Genomic DNA, 22,343 nt, shown 5'->3' with positions numbered 1-22,343 from the left:
CAACGTGTCACTAGTAAATGGATATACATGAAGAAATTGCATGTAGGAAGCTGTATGGAAAAACAAGCTTGTATCATTCCAACTAAAGATGGCTTGTTTCACTGATGAGAGGAGGTTCCTTCTCATCACTAGGGTCACCCACTATAGGACAACAGCAGTTTGTAATTCAAGCACACAAAACTGGGTAATTCCAAATTTTAGAACTGGAATGAGAAAGTAAATGTTCCTGGCATTTAGTCCCGTACTGAGACCTACACCTTTTTCCCTTAATAATATGGTAGTGTAAAAGTGATGATGTAGTCATGATGGTCCAGAAATTATGTTAGAGGCCAGGATTTCTCAGGGTGATGAGTTTTATTGGACCAGCTTTGTATTTGGGATAGAGTTAGAAAAGTTTGGAATGCAAGACATTCTTTTTCAGGACTATGCTGTGCTTGGCTTGTTCTCATCAGTCCTGAAGAATGTCTTGCATTCTAAACTTGTCTAGCTCTATCCTAGCTATACAGTTGGTCCAATAAAAGTGATTACCCTGAGACATGATTGCCTTTTTCCTTAATAATATGTTGTAAAATTCCCAGCAGCCCATGAACTAATGCATAGTTAGAGATCTACTCTTATCTCTGCAGCTGCTAGTTCAGTGCATGTAAATTTCCAGAACTGTGCATGTGAATGTTGATGTGACGATAATGGTGCATATAAGCAGGAAATGATCCACATTTCTGTAAGAAAGCCAGTTTGAATGAACATAGCAATTGTATTGGAAACTAGATATTAATGTCATTTTTATGCGGTCCTATTAATTACAAACATTTTTAAAACATAAGAAAAAGTGTGTCTTTAAACCACTTAGCCATATGTGATATAACTTTCAAATAAAGACAGTTTTTTGTAAGATATTTATGCCCTTAACTGTACCTGTTGAGGTGACTATAAATACAACACACATGTAACAGTCCTTAGATTACATCTAGCTAGTATAGCTAGGTCTTTTGATTTTTCCCTTTTTTATTTTTTGGAGGAATTTGTGAGTGGCTTGATGTATTTGACATGCGTGTGACAGCTTCTTGTATATGAGAAGAGCAGTGTGTTATACCACCCAGCTGTGTGTATTTGTCTGTACATCAAACTAAGGAGCAGCACTTAGCCAGATCTGACAATCAAATGTGAGCTAGTACTACCTACACTCAAGAGTGCATTTTAATGTTGTGTGCTTTGCCAGCAGGCTGGCATTTGACAAAGAAATTGTCAGGGATTTTTTTCTCCTTCTTTCTTTCATTTGCTAGCCTGTGTTTTGAAAGATATATTTTTTCAATTTAAGATTCTTTTATTTTATATACTGACAAGAAATTAATTATACATTTGTTTTAAAATGAGCAAAGGCAGCCTAGTGTTTTAATTAATTTTGGTGAAATAAAAATGCTAACATAACTTGCCTCTTTTCTTTTTTTGGTAATATAAAAGAATTACTGTTTGGGAATATGCAGTGCACTAACATGCTGTTGTCTGCCAACTTAATCTAAAGTTACATTTTGCTTGGTTTCACCAATGGCTCAATGTCAATTTATAATGTGTCCCCAAAGAAAACTATAGACTCCGAGAGATCAGAGTACACTTCTATTTTTGTAAATTTCAATGCTGTTCTTGTCAGTCTAGTTAAGATCAGCAAGGGAGGTTTGTGAGTGGTGATGTATTAGTTCATGCTACCTGCTTTTTGGATATGATTGACTGACTGACCTCATAACTATAATACTTCAGCATCCTACTTTTCTTCTGAAATTTAAGACTATACTTATTTCCCTACTTTTGAAACCCCAGGATGCTGTATCCTGTAGTAATAGATGTGGGTTCCTAATACTTCTGTTTGTCTTGTCTATTATAAGCCCAGGGTTTGGCCTGTGTATTATTTAAATTCTTTTCAGGACACAAAGACAAGGAGGAAGAAAGATTTATTTAGGATATCACACTGAACATAGAAACTTGGAGTTTATTAAAAAAAAATAAATGAGGTGTATCTGAATATTAGTAAAATTCACTAGATAATGTGGCCTTTTAGCACGTAAAATAGCTTAATAGGGAGGTGCTGAAAATATGAACTGGGCTGTTTATGATTCAGACTTGACAAAGTACTGTACAGATGTAAGGAATAACTTAGTAGTAGCAAGCAGGTGCACTAGATGATAAAATATTTAGTAGGTCTTTTTCCCATCCATACTTCTTCTGATTTTATGAATTCACTACTAACTTTGATTTTTCTTTTTTTTTCCTTTGGAGATTATTTCAGTGGGGGTTTTAGTCGCAACTTTAACATAATGCTATGTCAAATGTGGAACATAAACATAGGCAGACAAGGTTCCTTGGGTGAATTTGGTATCTTTTATTAGACCAACCCTTGGGTGAATTTGATATCTTTTATTAGACCAACACGGCTACAACCTACACCCCTGGAACATAAACATATTTACTCTTCACACACAAATATTGTGATTCTGAAAAAAAATTCTTAAATCCTCTTCATGTTTACAAGTTGGAAAACATATAAAAGAAAAGCTTACTTAAAAGTATATATGCATGATTAATCTTCTTGATATACAGCTAACATCTATTCTAATTTTTCCCCCTAAATTACCCCTAATTACCATTTTTATTAGTTGGTTGTTAATGACTAAGGATATGGAGAGTACCATAGAAGACACAGTCACTTAAGTAAAACAAGGTACAGATAAGATGAGTTGTCCTGGAAAAGTCAAAGGAAGTATTTATCTAGAATGTAAAACAGAATATTGCACACCCATATTTCTCCTGTTTAGGTGGAGGTATATTTGAGCAACTTGATTGAATGGGTCCATCTCTGTTACGGTTTGTGAATTATAGCTTTGGAAGCCCTGTGGCTAGTCCTTCTCTCTAATGAGCTAAGGCAGTAGTTTTCAGACTGTTCCATGGAGCCCTGGGGCTCCGTGATAGGTCATAAGGGGTTCTGCAAAAAGATTGGGGGTAATGGCACTGTGGCCTGGGAGGAGATGCACTGCCACTGCCAACCTGGGTTGACTGGCTCTTGTGTCAGTCAGTGATACAAAGGTGTTCTATGACTTTAGGAAGTTTGAAAACCAGTGGTTTAAGGCAAGGGTACCCAACTCATCCAGCCCCATGGATGAGTGGTGTGGGGTCAGGCTGGATCTGGAGCACAGGGCCTGTCTGCAGGCTAGATACAAAATATGGAGCCATGTCATCTGTCTTGCAGGGCTGGAAATAATCCAGATTAATTGGTGCAGCTCTCAGACCTGTGATAGCCTCTGCTTCTCCTTTCTGGCCCCATAGGCTAGAGGGCATGACTCTATGCTCTGGATCGAACCCCTGCATCTAGAGGTCTTGGAATTTGGCAGCAAGACAAGGGGCTGCAGTGTGACAGCTCTTAGGCTGCAGCATTTATCTTGGCCACTCTTTGTCTAAGGCTTTACTGCCATAAACATTGCACAGTAGGCATCGACTTTCTATTTTAATAGGTAGGCATGGAAGAAAATTGGAAATTAAAACCTAGTTTTTCTGGGTTTTTTTTGCAATAATGGGAATGTTACTAGTGTACAACCAGAGCATTCTTGGCTTTCTCACAAAGATATTAGTTCTACCAAAGAAGTTTTTCCAACCAAATACAAACAAAAATAGTAAAAGATGACAGTTAAAAATAAGCCCTCCTTTTCTCAGCCAATTCCTGGATAAATGACTGTTACCCATCAGCCACAGTTGTAGCTGTTTGTTTCAGAAGGCTGAAGCCTGGTCTGTGCGTGGTCAGGCTGGAATGTTGGATTGATGATGAGGTACAGAGAGTGTTTCCTCTTCCCTTTTGATTTCAGAAGCCAGAGACTATATTGAACATATAGGCTGATGTCTACTTCAGCACTGTCTAGAGCGCAGCTGGATGACACTGGATTCATGAGATACAAAAGTTGAAGCATAAGATAAAGAAAAAAATAAAAATGAGATCAGGTGTAAGCCATGTAGAGGTCTTCCAGATCTTGAACATCAGTAGATGTTTCCTGGTGTGGTAGGGAGTGTATTCTAAGGGAGAATGAAGGGAAATATAATTTAATATTCTGAAACTGCTGACTAAAAATCTGTTGGCAAAACCCCACTGAGGTAAATTTATATCTACTTGCTCCTGCTTATTTGATAATATTTTCAATTTGTGTCTAGAGAGAGATAACTAGTATTCTTAATACAGTTGTTTTACTATGTAAATAATATTGTTTACTTCCTTGGCCTAATTTTTGTTATAATATATGGTTTGTTTATTTTTTAAAAAAACAGAAACAAAAGCTTCTTGAAGAAATTGGAGAAAGCTGGCTTCCATATCTGACTCCTAGAGATGCTGAATTCCATCAACTGGTAACATATCTTATTTTAAATTTTATTTGTAGTAAGATTAAGTGATCATATTTGTAGTAAAGATTATTTTGATCAAATAGCAAATGAATCTTTGTTTACTGGAAGCCATTAAAGTTGATAAGTCCAACATGTCACTCTTTCTAACTCTTTTCTGATGATTAACAAGGATCAGGTTCTTTATCTGAAGTGGTCACAGAGTTATGCTTTACTGAAGACCCTCCATGCTGATTCAAAATCTTTGGTATGGAATTCTGTTGCAGTAGAGTTTGGCTATTGATATCAACAGGGGAAGGATTTCAGTCTTGATCTTTAGTTCATGCCTTTAAAGGTGACTTTAAAAATCTCAGTTTATTTAAAAAAAAAACCTCAAGTAGAAAACAGGTATGTAGTTTTTGAGTTTTCCTATAAATTGAAGTTAAGACATATCTGATTGAAATTAAGAAAATGTTGTGGGGAGTCACTCTTTCAAAGTCGTCATGATTTTTATTCTCTAGAAAATACGTTCTATAGCAGTCATTCTTAACTTTTTTATATTTAATACATTTCTCCATAACTTTTCTGAAATTAGCAGCACCCTGGTTGAGATCTGCTGTTCTACAGACTGAATCTGGATCACAGGAAGAAAGTTTTAACAGTATTGGAATATGTGGCTCACTTCTACTTTCAAACACTATACAACCTTTAAAAACTAGCAGAGAATATGGGCTATGAAAGCTAGAAAGCATGAAACCTAAAGAAAGTAAAAACAGGTCTAATGGTCACATAACTAAACCAAAATTAGTATATAGAAAAGTATCTTTAAAGAACTAAAAGAATACTCTGTCTACCCTGGATGCATCTCAGGTCAAACAGAAAACACATACAAAGAACTGTAAGTTCAGTCAAAATGATTTGGAACACATGTAGCAAGATGAAAAACAGAACAAGGAATCTCTTACTTAGTCTGAGCAGCTACAGCAAAAGTTCCTACATTACAACCATGTCAACTTGCTTGTATTGACATATGGCTCAAAGATGTATAAAGTAGCATAAAAAATAGATCTGATCCTCTGCTGCAGGAAGGGAAGATCTTTTTCGTAAGAACCCAAGGGCAAAAAGAATTTTAAAACACCCGCATGCCATATAATAAACAGTAATGATGGTTGTGGGGCCCATTCTCTGGACTTGGTCTAGGAAATGTAGATTTAATTCCTGGTTCTGCTATAGAGTTACTGTGTGATTATTGGGCTAGTCATTTATTCTCACTGTGCCTTATTTTCATCTACAGTATAAGGATGACAATATTCCTTTTCTCCTTTCCTGTGTCTGTTTCATGTAATCAGATTGTATGTTCTTTGGGGCAGGGAATGTCTTTTTATGTATTTGTACAGTGTCTAGCACATTAGGACATACATCTTGACTGTGACCTCTACTGTAATACAAACAATAGTAAGAAACTACATGGCGGGAAAACTTGAAACTAATACAGAAAAATGATTCTAATATTAAGCAAGTGATTTCATAGTCATAGGAAGTTAGGGTTGGAAGGGACTTCAGAAGGTTATCTAGTCCAGCCCCCTGCTCAAAGCCGGACCATCCCCAACTAGATCATCCCAGCCAAAGCTTTGTATAGCCAGGTTTTGAAAACCTCCAAGGATGGAACTTCCACCACCTCTCTGGGTAACCTGTTCCAGTGTTTTATTTGCCTCCTTAGGGTGAAGGTTTTCCTCCCAGACAAACATAAAACAGGTGAACCTACTTCCTTTGCAGAATTGAAGAAAAGTTCAGTGGAAGTTTTCCCCTATATTAGGGTCTGAACAGATCCCACACCTATCCCTTTCCTCCATGATTCTGCAGCTCCAAAGAGCTGATGGGGAATGAGACTCTCTGGATACTCTCTCAGGATCACAAAGTTAAAATATTCCTTTGTTAGCATAGAAGGGCAATGGGAGCAAGATATGCAATCAAATCAGACCTCTCAAATTGAAGTAATTAGTATTATTAAATGGATCAACAATCTTGCATAAAGTCTGCTGAAGTTAATGGAAAGACATCTATTGACTTCAGTGGGTCTTGGATCAAGCACTAAATGACCATGGCAGAACTTATTACCAAGAAGTGAGATAAAAGGTTAACTGTTACAGTCTTTGAAGGATTTATGTTGACTCAGTTTGTATATTCAGAAATGTTACCTTCTAAATAGAGTGTGTGTGTGTGTACACATTTGCAAACACACATGGTAATAAATATTATTTATTATATTTTAAAGCACTTTTTAAATTAAAATTCATTCTGTGTGGTTGTGAAATGTTACTTGCAGCTGTGGCTGTTACATATGTCCACTCTTGCCACTGATAGTATTGTTTCCATGGTACCTAAATGTGCATTAGATGGGGGGAGAAAAGGATGACAGTATAAAGAAAAAAAATTAACAAAATAAAGCAAAATGCATGATGATTTGGTGGTGGTTAGTTTTTATGGTGTTTCTTGTTTGGAAGGACCTCCCTCTTCATTTAAGAATCCATCACATCCAATCACTGTGCTTTGAACATGTTGGAAGAGTTAGGTTGGCTATAATTCTGAAGCTACTGTAAATGTCTAGGCATGGAGAGAGAGACTGAACACAAGTCTGAAATCCACACTTGAAGAAAACTCCTTTTAAACTCCCTTTTCTTTTCAATGGGTATCTTGCCTGATATATATACACTTTCAGATTTGGAATCACAGACCACACCCCAAATCAGTGTAACATCCCTTTTAGAACTCAACAGTGAGCAGCATTCGATGAAAATTCCAGAAAAAAAAAAAAAACCATGGTAACAAATCAGAGTGCTTCACAAATGTCTTAAATGCAATCCAGGTTCTACTGATGTAGGATGTATCAGTTTGCTTATCTCCTTGGATTACAGCTCTACTCTGCCACTTGAGTGATGGGGTTATCTTCTCTTCTGAAAACAGTTTATGGTTTGGACTCCAAAACAAGGCTATGTTTTAAATATCCTTTTGTATTGTACATATGAAAAATTAAGCTTGGAATGTTTCATGTTCATTCCTGAAGGTTCCAGTCACATAACTACTTTTATCTGAGTGAATAGTGATCTGACCTTTAATACCTGCTGTCAGACTTACAGCATACAGTGCATGATTTTTTCCAACCAACAAGGTGTCCAATGTGAATTCAGTGTTTACCCTGTCTTCTGATCCCTTAATACTTTCCTTGTGTAGGACATAGCACGATGAGTGTCTAGAGATTTAAAGACAATCACACTATTTTCAGATGATACATTTAAAATATGTTTCTACTTCCTAATATCTGTTGAGATATCCTTTTTTAGGGTAGAACCCAAAAGACACTACATAAGATATATTGATAAAATAGTTCTTAAGTGTGTAATCTGAGCGCACAAGCCAAGGTTAACATGCCTCTGATTTGGCTTGCTTTGAAATGTGGAACACATGACCTCTCACTTTTAGTGGGAAAGTGTAATATTATTGCCTTTGTACATTCCTTACAGGATTCCTTAGATATATAGTTGCAGGCATTTAGTTGCTTTTCATTCCCTCCTCTCTGTTTGTTGTATATCTTTGCTTGAAATGTAGGAATTTATATAACAGCTTCAATAGATTGTTTTTTTAAAAAACATTTTAAGATGATTAAAAAATAAAAGTTGCCTGTAACACACATTTGTTTATTGATTATTATAAAGCCTGGCCTTTATAATATAATATACTTATAAATCCTTGGATAACTTATGCAAAGTTTTGCGTAAGTTTTGCATATTGCTGTTATGCTATGCAGAAGTATTAAAGCACTCATTTCTTTTTCAAAAATTAATTATACACAGAAGTCCCAAGTCCTGCACAAAATTATCAAACCATTCAAGAAGACCCCCTTCATGGTGTAGCAAGAAGCTATAGATTCTGTGACATTATTAAACAATTTATTTCCATGAAATGCCCTGCCTTTTTCATATTTCAAACACACAACACCGTGCTTGTGATTACAAATATATACTGATGTAAAATTCCACAGTGATTGTTTGCATTATTACTTTTATTGATGGATGATTTTTCACTGTGACCGTCAGGCAGCTTGACCCTTTAGCCACTCTCAATGGTGGCCATGTGGCATGGCTGAAAACATCCTTTACTACAAATACCAGGAATCGGGGGAGTTTTAGTGGCCCATCTCCTCAGTTTCTTAGGTCATGGCAGCTCAGGTTAGCTCACCAGTTCACCTTACTAGTTCCTTCAGATTTTCAGTTACTAACTCTCAGTTAGTTACTAACTCTCAGTCCCAAGCTTAATATCTCTGTTTCTTGGCTTCATGAAATCATGCAGAGAGTATGCAGTATTATCCAATACTACTCCTTTTGTGGGAAAATTTGGGGAGCATGAAGCAGGTAGAGGCAGGTCCCACAAGGCAGTGAGGCAGAAAGCAATATATTTGGCATCTGGTTGCAGCACATTGCCACGGCCAGAGTCAAAAAATGTTTAATGTTACTATCTCTGATGAACCAAAGTCTGAGAATCACAGAGTCCCTGGACTCCTGACTGAGATGAATGGGGTTTCACACATTTTTCAAATATTGCTTTAGGCATATTTCTCAGATTGCTTTGTGTGTTAAAGATGTAATTTCTTTCTAACCAAAGTTGAGGTTTTGCTTATTCCATGGCTGCAGAATTTATGGGGCCCACTTTACAGATACAGGGCCACGTTTTTAAGCTTTGGACATCTTAGGTTAATCACTTAAGAGACTCTTATTTTCAGGGATAGTGAGCATCCTTCATTCCAATTAAAGTTGGATTTTTTTGGAAGATTGTTCTTTAGAATAATGTTCTGAATCCCTTAGTATACAAGGCATTTATTGGCATAAGGATGTCATAGTTTATTGATCAGTTGCATTTTATGTTATGCACTTCATATTTTTCCTAACCTTGAACCTTTCCACTTCAGTTTTTTTAATAAAAACACATGATGTACAAAGTCTTATTTCTGTTATTTTAAGCAGGTTTATATTTATGTCTTTATGATTAGGTACTGATAGTTCAGACTGGAAAAGTTGGCTTGTTACTTGGGGAATTGGAACTTACGGTCAAGCCAAAAAAATAGAAGTATGCTAGATTCACTTGCTTGATTTTCCCCTTGGTGGAAGGGAGCAACTAAGGCCTTGCAGGGTAATCTGAGTGTCACATACTGAAGTCACTTGTTACAATAAGAAACATCAAAGTGCAAATGTAGGCTGTAGACCATGATTAAGTCCATAATTTGGAGGAGAAAATAAAAAGCAAAGGGAACAACACATGGTGTAAGCATAGAGAAAGCAACTTTTCAGCAGTGGTGATCTGAATCAATAAAGTTCTGTCATAGGGCAGACCAGTGTTTCCAATCCAGTTGTTGCCAAATACCACTGGTGATTCCCCTTGTTGCCACAATCCCGGCTCCCCAGGCCAGATGAACTTGTTTGGCAGACCAGAGCTGGCCAGTGGACTAAAATTTGCTGACACCCGACATGGAACAAAGATGAACAAGCACCAGCCATTATAGTTTTCCATTGATCAGTTTATACATGAAAAATTCAGACTATTTATGATAGAGGTGCACCGATCTATCAGTCCATATCAGATTGGCACTGATGAAAGGAAAATTAACATTATCGGCAATCAGCATTTTTTGGCCAGGGTAGACGATAATATCACTGATAAATGTTGCGTGCATGCATGCAGCTGCAACATGTACGTGGCCAGGAATGCAGCCAGGCAGCTTGGAGAGCAGCATCTGGTCAGTAAGTCTACATCATGGTGTATGCTCTGACCTCTTGGCACCACTGGGCAGAAGCAACCCTGACCGCCAGACTCCGTATGATAGCCTGGGAGATGGAGTCTTTCCCCACAGATCCTGGGCGAGCTGTGCTTGGGCCCAGCCTCTGCTGGTGGGCAGTGGCCAGCAGCCAGGACTGTATATCTCAGGCAGTGTGGGGGATGCTGGGCAGAAGCAGCCTAGCCCACCTGCCCAGCATCATGCAGCACCAGCAGAGGCTGGGGCCCAAGTGTGGCTTATCTAGGGCCTGCCATGTGAGGCTTTAGCATTATTAGTTTTTTTTCCCTTGAGTTTGCTTTTGTTATTTCAGCAGAGTAAAGATAAAAATTGCTCTGATACTTAGTTTGTAGTGGGATTCGCAAGCTTTTTCATAGCGTGGACCAGCTTTTTCAAGGCTTTTCTTATTTTCCAGATCCTATTCTATTTCAGTCGTATGCCATGCTGGTAACAGGTATAGCAGTGGCAAAATCCGTTTTTTCTCTCAGATGTTGGGAAAAACATGAGGTGATGTGTTCCTTTTATTGTTACTGTATAGCTGAACAACTTAAATTTAAAAAATTGGATTAGTGAAGTAGGGTGAGCTCAGTATTATGATAGAGATATTGTGAAAGTTAAAGTTTGTAAAGATAGTCCAAGGATACCTCTCTTTTTCTTTTTTCTTTTTCCTTTTTTGCTTAAATGAAAAAAACAAACAAACTTGCTTTAAGGGGCAGTGTTTTCTTTTCAGCCTTTTAAAACCTATATGTTGCCTAAGATACATTTATAGTGTGATTAGTTTCATAATAAAGAATGACATGTTGATCTATGACTCCTCAATCAAGAAAGGGGAAAAATCAAAATGGAGTTAGTCCATTTTACCAGTGGTCTGCATAATTCTTAACTTGTTGAACTGACAGTCTTTAATATTTAATTCCTCTGTTTTACTTTCTTGTGGTAAACATTGGAATTAATTGGCGGCAGCTTCATAATAGTTTAATCATTATGTATCAGGAGAATGATAGTAATGAAAATGTGATTATGATTTTGTATCTGCTTGGATTCAGTATTAGCTTCCAGTACTGGTGCAGTGCCAAGAGTACAAGTAACTACTGTGGACTAGAAAAAATCACCATCTGGCATTTTAGGACAGTGTTTTATAGGCAACCATCAATCCTCGGGATCATGGTGTGTGCATAAGAGGTCCATGACCATCACACAAAAACTCTTGACGTGTACACCTAGGCAAGAGTATGGAGGAGTGGAGGCTGCCCAAGACCTACCATTCCCCTTTAGACGACTGAGACAGAATCTAAAGGGCAGACCAAGTCCAGATGTTTAGTACCTTGATGGTTGTAGCTTCTACCAGAGAGCAACAGATAAGAACTGCTGCTGCCTGCCTAACACTTCAGCAAGGGTGCATTTGTCAGAATGACGTCTCTTAGCCTTTCTTCAACCAAGGAGTGTAGTTTTACCCACAAGACAGTGTAGTTTTTTCATTAATTTACATAATCCAGAAATGTGTTAAAAATAACAGACTAATCTAGTCAGTCTTCCCATTTTTGTAGTGAATGTCAGTTTCTGAGAGAGGGATTCAAACTCTTTGAAATATAGGAAAAGAGCTGGATTCAAGAAGAGGTCAGAAAAATGGAGTGCTGAAGGCAGGTGGATGAAAACTATATGTCAAAAGATATCAGAAGTCAGAAATTGTAAGGTGTAGTAAGGTCTGTGTTCACAGGGCAGCCATGATGCCCCCTAGTGGCTGTGCAGCCCCTGCCTGGCTCCAGGTCGACTGCAGCCCTTCTATGGGATCTCACCTGCCATGCCTTGATTTTAATAAAGGTTATAAAAGGAAGGCTGCCTGGGGCCTCTACACGAGTCTGAGTCAGTCCTTACTGGGCTCTCCATGAGTCCCCTCAATAATAGTCCTACGCCCCCAGACCAGCAGGCCTTCTCAGCCTGCCTGTGCCCCTGCGGGCACTGATTGCCTTATGGGCTCCTTGCATGGCTCCTTAACCTCTCTTGTACTACTCCCCAAGCCTCGTGGATGTTACCATCTGATGTTTGGCCCTTTTGAGCACGGTCCCTGGTGCACTCTGTCTGCTGGGCACCTGGGACCTTACACTCATGCCCAATCTGGGCTTGACAGCTGCTTAGGCCTTGAACCTGCTCCTGGCAGGGCTCAAGGCTATTGCATGCTCCAGGGCACTAATGGGACCTCTGTAACTGTCCCTTTATAGTCCCAACCGAAACCACTGGTACAAAACTGTAACTCAAACCATAAGCCCCTGGGCTACAACATGAACACCAGAAGGGGAAGAAGCCCTCTACCCCTTATACTGGCATACCTCCCCGCCTGGGCTTCTGTATGCTCCCCAAGCCTTCCTATTCTTGTAGGCAGCAAAGCAGGCAGTCAAGCATCCCTGGGTGGCATTCTCCTGGACAGGAGCTCCTTCCCCTACAGCTGCCAGGGAGAGAACCCCCCAACTGGCTCAGAGCCAGCCTGAGCTCTCCTCCAGTCATGTGCCTCATCAGCTCCCTGCACCACCTGGAAGCACCGTCACAGGCTGCTAGCTCCCTTAAAGGAGGAGGCACATCCAGTGCGCTGCTACATAACGTCAGAAGGACCATTGTGATCATCCAAACTTACTTTTTGAATTACAAAGGTCATTGAACTTCACTAAGTTAGTTCTTATTTGAACTAAAGCATGTCTTTTAGAAAAACATCAGGTTTTGACTCTTCATGGCAGGCCCTCAGCTATTTGAAGATTGCTGTCATATCCCCTTTTAATTACCTTTTCCACAAGGTGAATATTCCTATTTATTTCAGCCTCTTCTCAGAGGACCTTCCAAGCCTTTTATTATGTTTTGTCCACCCCTGAGCCTGCTCTTATTTCACTTTCTTTTTATAATATGGAGTCCAAAACTGGACACACTACTCTAAGTGAGGCCTAATTAGTGTCAAGTAAAGAGTCACTATCACCTCTTGTGTTAGAGTCTGCTGGGTTATCTGGTCCTTGCCGTTGTCTTTACCTTTTCCACGCCTGTTCAACTGCAGAGTGCTTGAAAGTGGTTACTGATTTCAGTCTGTTCTTCCTGAACTCTAGGAACCCTCCTTCTTGTAGTCATATTCTACTATTTCTCTTTTCTTAGGCCTCTCCTGTACCAGCTTCTCATGACTCCTATCCAAGTAGTCTTAGTTTTTTCTGATTATACAGATTTGATACCTATGCTTCTAACGCTTTAATCTTCCTCCAATATCGACACCAGGTTACACTTCATGCAGATGAAATAGGTCTTAACAATGCAGGAACACAAACATGTTGTATCCCCTGCAATTAACAACTGCTGATCTAGTCTCCATTTATACCTCCTACCTCCCGCCGGTGAACATGCAGAGGACCTAGACTATAGAAAACAAAACAAAGAAAGCAAAATACCAATCTCATCCTTTATCCCTGTGTCCGTGCACAACCACCTGCACATACTGATTCCTCTCCCTGGTTTCCACCTCAGAAAAGCTCCCTCTGTTTGTTGCTCCTTCCATTAGCAAGGGACTATCTTTGTTGTTCCAATAGCTAAACATCCTCCCTGTTTAAAAAATAAGCAAACAGATAAATTGAAACTTGCAGTCTGAATTTGCCTGGCTGTTTCCAGCCATTGGATCTTGTTTAAACAATTCTGTGCTAGACTAAATACATATTCAGCTGATTATTCACCCTCCCATCTTTTTCAGAGTCTCTCCCAAAGAGTAGAGGGCCCCTTCCTATAAGAATGGCTTGCTTGCTTTGATTCTTCAAGATCTTGGTTTCCATTTCAATTGAATTCCATTTAATTTAATTTCATTTAGTTTAAAACTAATGAGGTTTTTTGAGGGTTTTTTTTCACACAGCATGTAATTAAAGTGAGGAACTCATTGCCACCAGATGCTGTGGAAACTGACAGTTTAACCAGATTCAAAAAGGTATTGGACAAATTCTTATAGGAAAAGGGCATCAGTAGCTATTGAGGATGGGAGTTGGGGATACAGCCTCTGAATTGGAATTTCCTAGACCTTAAATGCTAGAGGCTACAAGCGAGAGAGGAACAGTGTAAAAAACCCTGGTCATACCCTGGTTCACTCTCCCTTTCAGCATCCACCCCTGCCAGTGTGTAACACAGGATCCTGGTCAAGATGGACCTATGGTCTGACCCAGCAAATGGCAATTCTTATGTTCTTATTTGGCTGTATTTAAATATCTATGATTTAATTTATTTCAGTTCCTCAAGCCATCTAGATAATTTTGCATACGTTATCTGTGTCCAAACTGCATCAATAATGACTTTCTTTATTCTTTCAGCTCATGGATTAAAGTTTGGGCTGTCAGTTAATTGTTGTTAATGTGTGCACTTAATGCATTAATTGGTTCTTGCATTACATTTTTTTAACACATTAATCATGCACATGGTTTTGGAGCCTGCATCCAGGCTCCATTCTGCTGCTTCCTCTGGGTTGCCCAGTGGGGCAGTGGTGGAAGTGCAGAGGAGCCACAGGGCAGCCTGGACATGGACTCCTGGCTGCTACAGCAGAAAGGCTTGGGGTGGGGGAGGGCTCACACAGACGCACACGAGCAGCCACAGCATGCACGTGGCCACAAACACAGCCCAGCAGCGTTAGAGCAGTGCCCAACAAGTAAGTCTGTGGAGGGAAAGGGGCGGGGGGAGAGGGAACGGGGCAGAAGATCGAGGCCTCCACGGTGGGGGAAGGAGTTGGACAGGGGCAGGGGCCAGGGTGACTGGGGCCCTGGGGACAGGGTAGGTTGTAGAACAAAGCTGCGGTTAACTCGTCCAAGGGCATGGGGGGAGCACTCCCTGCTGCTGCACGCACCCCTAGGGGTGGCATAGAGGGCATGTGCCTTCCAGATTTGTGTGCAGGGTGGAGGCAGGCTGCTCACTGTGAGATGGGGTTCTGCACCCTGCTACCTTTGCCCCAGGAGCCACACAATGCCATGTTGTGCTTCACACCACCGGACAGGCAGGGGACACGCAGCCAGCACTCAGCTCCTCTGGCAAAGGCAGCAGAGTGCAGAGCCCCAGCCTGCAGTGGGCAGCCAGTGTCTGCCCTGTATACAAATCTGGGGATGCATATGCCTCCCCTGGGGGTGAGCACAACGGTGGGGAGCTGTGACCCCTATGCCCCTGGATGAGTCATCTGCGGCTCTCTCCCATGATATGCTCCAGCCCCACGGCCCTATTTGTTCCATCCCCTGCCTCTGCTCCTCTCCCTCCCTCACTGTAGGGGCCTCGATCTGCCCCCCCTACCCCTTCCCTTTCTGCCCATCCCTTCCTCTCCACAGACTTACCTGCTGGGCACTGCTCTACACATCTCTGGGCTGCATTCCTGTAGGGTTACTGTATTTCCCATTTCAAAAAGAGGACATCTATTGGGGGTGGTAATATGATTGTGGGGAGAACAGCAAGGTGCACATGCCCTGCCCCTGCCTCTCACTCCCAAGCCACAGCCCTGCTGCTGCCCCTCATTCCTGATCCACAGCACTCTGCATCCTGCCAGGGTGTGCAAGGGTCACTCCTCCCTGGGCTTTAACCCCCCCCCCCAAACACACACACACACACACACATCCCCCAACACCTTCACAAATTCCCCCAATACACAAACTCCACCCCCACTCCCTCAACCATACAAAGTACCTGCATTATTTTGAGTTTTTAGCTGTGACATTAAAATCGCAATTAATTGTGGCTACTTTTTTTTAATTGTGCAATTAATCATGATCAATTTTTAAAAATAATTTGACAGCCCTAAAATTTTTTAAATGGTTTAGGGTCAAGAGCCTGCCTTTGTTGAACCCCATTTGAGGATCACATGGTTGATGGTGATTCTTTATTTGTAATTGTATTTTGAGGCCTATCCATTAGCCATTTAATAGGAACATAAAATCTGGGCCCAGTAGTGAAGGTGTGGATGTACCATGGATTTATAAAGGGACATAATGATACTTTCTGTTTTGTTTACAATCCCCTTCTTAATAATTCCTAACATTTTGTTCACCTTTTTGTTGACTGCTGAGCACTGAACTGATGTTTTCAGTGAACTCTCCACAATGACTCTCAGATCTTTCCTGTGTGGTAACAGTTAGTGTGGAGCCCATCATAATGTAGGGGTGGGTTGTGTTATTTTTGCCCACGTGAATTTCACTTGCCATTTAATTGTCCATTTGCTCAGTAGTGCAAGATTCTTTTGTAGTTTTTCACAGTCCTCCTTGGACTTTACTGTCTTGAATAATTTTGTCTTCCATGAATTTGTGTATTAAATTCTTCCCTGTAATCTCATGACTACCTAACTTTATTAAGACCCTTTGATGGGGACCTTGTCAAAGGCTTTTTGGAAGTCCAGATATGTTATTTTAACTGGATTCCCTTGATCTGTCTGCTTACTGACATCCTCAAAGAACTCTAGTAGTTTGGTGAAGCATGATTTTCAGTATGTGTGCTATATTGAATTTATGTCCTTTAAATTTCTTATTTAGAATGGCATATGGTAGTAGGTTATTGAACCCTAAATATATTGAATCAACACAGTTATTTTTATCATCCAAATTTCTATGCATATCATCCACAAAGATATCAAATTAAAAAAGATCTATTTTCTGTAAACCATTTCAATAAGCATTAATTCTCTTTTATTTTCTTCATTTCCTTATTGTTCTAGCTTTTCTATTAGGTGTCCAATTCTTTTGCCTAGTATTAGTCAGGCTGATAGCCCATACAGTATCTGGTTTCTCCTCTTTAAATACTAGTACAACATGAACATTCTCCCAGTTATTTGTAACTTTCCAGTCAGTTTCAAGGCTTATTGAAAATCAGCTTTAATGGTCCAGAGAATTTCTTTCCTGGCTCTTTCAAATCTCTGGAGTTCAAGTGACCTGCTGACTTAGAAATGTCAAACTTCAGTAGTTGCAGATTAACACTGTCCAGAGTTACATACGGAACAAAAAACATTAATGTTATCATCACTGTGATATGTACTCATCTGGCTTTTTTGTAGCTACCTAACAGAATGATTGATTGTGTACTTTTGTGTTTTCTACATTGTTGTTATTAACGGATCTCTCTTTCTGTTCAGTAGTGGATCAGTAATATCATAAGTATTCCTGCTGGCCATAGACATCTTAGTGCCTCTTTTTCTTCTCTTATCCATTTCCTTATAATTTCTTAGCTCACCATTTTTATATCCATTACTGTCCTTTCCCTCTTTTCTATTTGTTTTAAGTGATTTCATTTCACCTCTAAGATGATTATTCTTTCAACAATTCTTAATTGTGGGAATATGGGTTTTTGAGCATCTTGTAATGTGGTCTTGTACAATTTCAAATTATTCTTCACATTTTTCTAATTGGAATGTTTCTTTCAGCAGATATGGCTCATACTTGTTTTCAGCTTGGCCAATTCATTATTTAAAACATATTAGATGCATGTATGTTTTACCAATTTGGATGTTACTGAACACGGGTTGGTGCCCGATAACTTCTTGCAGTAGCTGCTGTTAATTGATCTTCTTCATCCACTCTACTTCAGCATGTGTACCTGTTCACCACAGTGTTATTTAAGTTCTAGTTTGTGTTAGAAGAGGTTTAGGATAACATTTACAAAAAACCAAACTTGAGAATGTGAGGGATACATTAAGATAAACGCAGCACAAACGTCCACATAGATTAGATGTCTTTTAAATCATGTCGATTGGTTTAAAACAATGGCACTCAACCTTTTTGTTCACAGGGCTGGATGGGTGGTGCCCAGTCCCTCTGTAGCCTGGATCTGGTTGGTGAACACAATCTGGAACCTGGGACTTGTACTGTGGGACCCCATCTAGCCACGTGGAGGGAGCAGGGGATAGCCTGGCACCAATCCAGACCCACTGCAGGGAGGGGGCATGGCCCAGACCCAGCCTCTCTTGGTGGGGGGAGGGCATAATCCAGCCCCATGGGGGAGAACGTGTGGCCTGGCCCTGCAGGAGGAAGGGGAGATATCCGGCCACAACCTGGCAGGAGAGAGGGATGGGGGCATGACTGGATTGGAGCACGACCCAGCCCTGAACCAGCTGTGCAGGAAGAGGGACATGGCCCAGCCCCATGGGGAGCAGGGGGCACAGCTCAGCCCCAACCTGGTTATGCAGAGGGAAGGGGATGTGGCCATGCTGGGGGGGAGGGTTGTGACCCAGTTCTGGCCTGCTACTCAGGGCTTGGGATTTTGGTGGCAAGGAGAGTGGCTGTATTAACTGCCATGATATTAACCACCACTGCTTCCCTACCGCCAAATTTTCTGACCTGTGGGGAGCCCTGCAGACTGGATCTCAAGGCTCTGCAGGCCATGTTTGGTCCATGGGCTGGAGGTTAAGCACCCTCGGTTTAAAACCATACTAGAACTTATTGGCAATTCTGTAACCTGGCTGGAGACTAAGAAAGTAATTCAGTTTAACTATATGATGCACTATGTAACACTTAGCAATTTAATTACTGTATGGTTGTGATTTGGATTTAGAGATTCAGTGAGATTGCCCAAATGATAAAAATGTGAGGGGACGAAGAAACCATTGTGTTTGCATGTATTTGCCTCTTTTAAAATAAGCGGCATGTATACATGTGCGCCAGGGTGGAGGGAGGGTGCTTTAATTAAGAATGGTTCATACCACAGTGTCACATGTATTCAGTGTCCTGTGCTTCAAAATGGTGGTGGGTGTACCTTAACTAAAGCTCTTTTGACAAGCTTTATTTAAAGCGCCCCTGCCACCATGGGGATGCTGAACACATGTGAATTGGAGGCTTCTGGAGCATGCTAATTAGCACGCATTGGAGCAGAGTGCCGTCGTGTGTATAGGTGTCCAAGGTAGCCAAACTAATAAATGGTGGAAAAAATGCACTAATTTAGGTGCAAAGCAGGACTGTGAGCTTGGCTAAACCTTAAAAAAAAAAAAAAAAGTTGAGCAAAATTTGTTTAAGTGTTTTGTTACCTTGTTATTTCAAACATAGATTCCTTTAGCATGATGCTGGCAAAACTTGACAGAACAGCTATGAATACCTTTCTTCAGCCTTGTCTGGTCTTCCAGAGACAGGCATATCCCTATCCTTACTGATCTGGGCCATAAGACCTTGAGGTCAGTACTGGAGCTGACCCATTTTGATTATATTCTGTCTATAATATGGCTTTCAAACCAAATATGACAGGTAGTCATGGCAGAAGGAAAGTGTCCTACTAGTTGGAGCTGTAGGTTTAGAATGCCTCTAGATATAGCTTTGAAAGCTAGTAGGATTAGTCCCTTACATTTTTTAAGGAGATTAACATGTTCTGCATGATACTTTTACAATGAAACTTTAATAACTGAAGTCATCCCTGAGACATAAGAACAGAATAGTGTTCATTGTTCAAAATTTGGTCCTCCTCCTATGTGCTACTTGGCTGCTGCATTTCAGTGACTGCTGTACATCTATAGTTAGTAAGGCATTTTGGAATGTGAAATTACTAAGGAGAAAAAAAAAACTTCTTGACTGCACTAGATTTTAGAGTTACTTTCTGTTCATGACTGTAAGCATAGTCTTAAATATGTACCAAGACATTTAAAAAATATTCTAGTTTCTACCAAAAAACTTTTCTTTTTGTTTTCTTTTTTTTAGTGGAAGACCAAATATTCCAAACTCATTCTTAGGACATCTGATACGGTACCCAAAGAACTGCATCAAGTTGTGCAAGATGCTTTTTTGACCTTGCAAAAACATGGTTGTCTCTTTCAAGATCTTATTAGGATCAAAGGAAAAGATTGTCTTACCCCAGTATCTCGTATATTAATTGGAAACCCAGGATGCACTTACAAATACTTGAACACAAGACTATTTACTGTTCCTTGGCCTGTGGAAGGTTCCAAAATAAAATATTGCAATCCTGAAATGTTTGATGCATGCAAGGCCTTAATGAAACTTAATGACTACCTGTATAATGAAACAGTCCAGGCTTTAAAAGAGCAAAGTTTGTCTGAGACCAAAGAAACTAAAGATGCTGCTGTTACAAATAAGGAACAGGATTTTTCTACCTATGTTGAAGGGGAGAGGACCATTTTGGAAGATCAAAGCAGCTCGTATGTACCAAGGACTGATTGCATAAACCTAAAGAGCAAAACACCTTATAACTTGACTTTATTAAATTATATGGATCCACTACAAATGCCGTACTTAAAACAAGAGCCTTATTTTGGAATGGGGAACATGGCTGTGAGTTGGCACCATGATGAGAATCTGGTTGAAAGGTCAACAGTAGCTGTGTACAGTTACAGCTGTAAAGGTAAGTAGTCAGGTGGTAGGGCATATTTGAGTAGTTTTTCAAAGCCCTGAAGCAGTTTTTATGGTTGGGTGCACAAAAATGCCTAAATACCTGCAAACCTATCTACTAAACTAGATTTGTTACTTGTTTCCAAATAGATTATGGTAATTAACATTATCTCTTTTTGTGTAGGCACTACTGTCCCTTGTCCATGAGGTAAAACTCTATTTTCTGTACCTGGTAATACTGAAGTACTTTAAGTGGATTGAAAGGTTGCTAAATTAACTTGTGGATAAAGAGCAAAGAAAACAAAATCTGTCACATCTCTATTCCAGGTTTTCATCATTGAATATTTTCAGTCCTATAAAGTGTTTTATTGTAGTTCACATCATTGTTTTCATTGGAGTGCTTTGTCAAATATGGATTTGGTCCTGCTGTATGCTAATTTTACTGTCCTTTCTTTGCAAAGAACATACCGACTTGGCTGTGTGTAGCAGGGGGCCAAGCCTGAACCCTGCTTTGCTCACTCCTCTGGGTGAGCCCAAGCAGAGAACCTGGTCATCGAGGTTCTGGTACTCGCAGACAAATGCTAGGCAGGCAGCACTTGAGTTAAAAATCACACGCTGCAAACTGGTGCAGCGGAGGCTGACTCCCATGAAGCCAAGGAGCTCTGGGCCTCTTCAAAAAGGAAAGCAGACTTAGATTGGGTGGCCCATTAACCGCTCTGAAAAGGGGAAAGCAAGGGGACTTACCTTGAGTTCCTCATGGAAGCATGGAGAAGGGAAGAGAAGAGCTCCAGTCACCAGAAAATGTGGAAGCCAGATCCCGTGACCGTCGCTGAACAGGATCACTCTGTCCCGGTAGGGCAATCGTCTCCTCAGTTTAGGGAATGAGAGGAATTCTGACCTTCTCCCCGGGTGAGTATGTGTTGAGCCTGGAGGGAGAATAACAGAAAACGGAGGGGGGGTAAATTGTTAAAAGGGTTAATGTCAAGTCTGAATTATGAGACTGATCACTGAGGCCAATTGAAGCTGGATAAGGGATGAAATTGATTGATCAGAGCATGGACTGCATTATATGTAGCTCTGAAAGTGATTAAGGCTGATTAAGAAATAGGAACGGATTGCTCTGGGCATAGGCTGTCCTATAAGAGGCCCTGAAATCCATTGGAGTCCGGGGAATGGAGAAAGCTAATAAAAGTGTGCACTGTAATTATATGCAGGGGTTTAGGTTGTAGCCATGTTGGTCTAAGGATATAATAAAGATATCAAATTCACCCAAGGAACCTTGTCTGCCTGTAATTATGTGAGAATCTGAAGTTGTTCAAAGGCGAATTGAGAAGAAAAAATGACCAATTAGATCATGAACCATCTAACTTCTGACTTAAAGTTAACGGCAGCCTGCTTATGGAGGGAGGTGAAGTAATCTGAGTGAGGCTGCATCAGTTGAGACCCAGTCCCCAGTTGCAGACTGAGCAGGAAGAAATTTGACTGGCAAGGAAGGCCTGTTTAAGTGGATAAGGGCCCAAATTACTCTGGAGAAGGAGACTGGGGCTACAGTCCTGTGATAGACTGAGGTTGATAATGGGCCCAGCTGGTGATTAATATTAGTTAATTGAATATAGGAACTCTTCAATTGGTCTCAAGTTGGGGTCGAATTCTGATAAGGTCTCGGGGACCAAACCCCCAATAAGGAGCAGGCATGAGGAAAACCCTTTTGGAGTTGACCTGTAGCTCAGAAGAACACTGTTTTGGGAGAGTGGCGGACCAGGGTGTAGGGGAGGGGGAGCCCTCGGATACACCCCTTGAAAACCCACACCATGGCAACCCACTAACTGGATATTTGCTCTCCCTGTTTGTACCAATATCATCTTAGCAAT

General features: G+C 40.5%; 1 protein-coding gene across 7 annotated transcripts in view; it reads left to right on the top strand.

Moving 5' to 3' along the window:
* FTO (FTO alpha-ketoglutarate dependent dioxygenase) overlaps positions 1 to 22,343 on the top strand; it is a 420,744-nt gene that overhangs the window by 83,402 nt on the left and 314,999 nt on the right. For all 7 annotated transcript variants that reach the window (XR_009455260.1, XM_006264826.4, XM_019497461.2 and 4 more), the window contains exons 2-3: positions 4,303 to 4,380; positions 19,825 to 20,485. Coding sequence is in view for 6 of the 7 variants with exons in the window: in XM_006264826.4 (XP_006264888.3) it covers positions 4,303 to 4,380; positions 19,825 to 20,485 (739 nt within the window). In the remaining variant the exon portion in view is untranslated. The remainder of the gene's footprint in view (positions 1 to 4,302; positions 4,381 to 19,824; positions 20,486 to 22,343) is intronic.

This window comes from Alligator mississippiensis, chromosome 10 (assembly GCF_030867095.1).
Source record: "Alligator mississippiensis isolate rAllMis1 chromosome 10, rAllMis1, whole genome shotgun sequence".
NCBI classification, from domain to species: Eukaryota; Metazoa; Chordata; order Crocodylia; family Alligatoridae; genus Alligator; species Alligator mississippiensis.
Note: the sequence above shows the minus strand (reverse complement) of the source record. Positions and strands in the feature narration are given on the sequence as shown.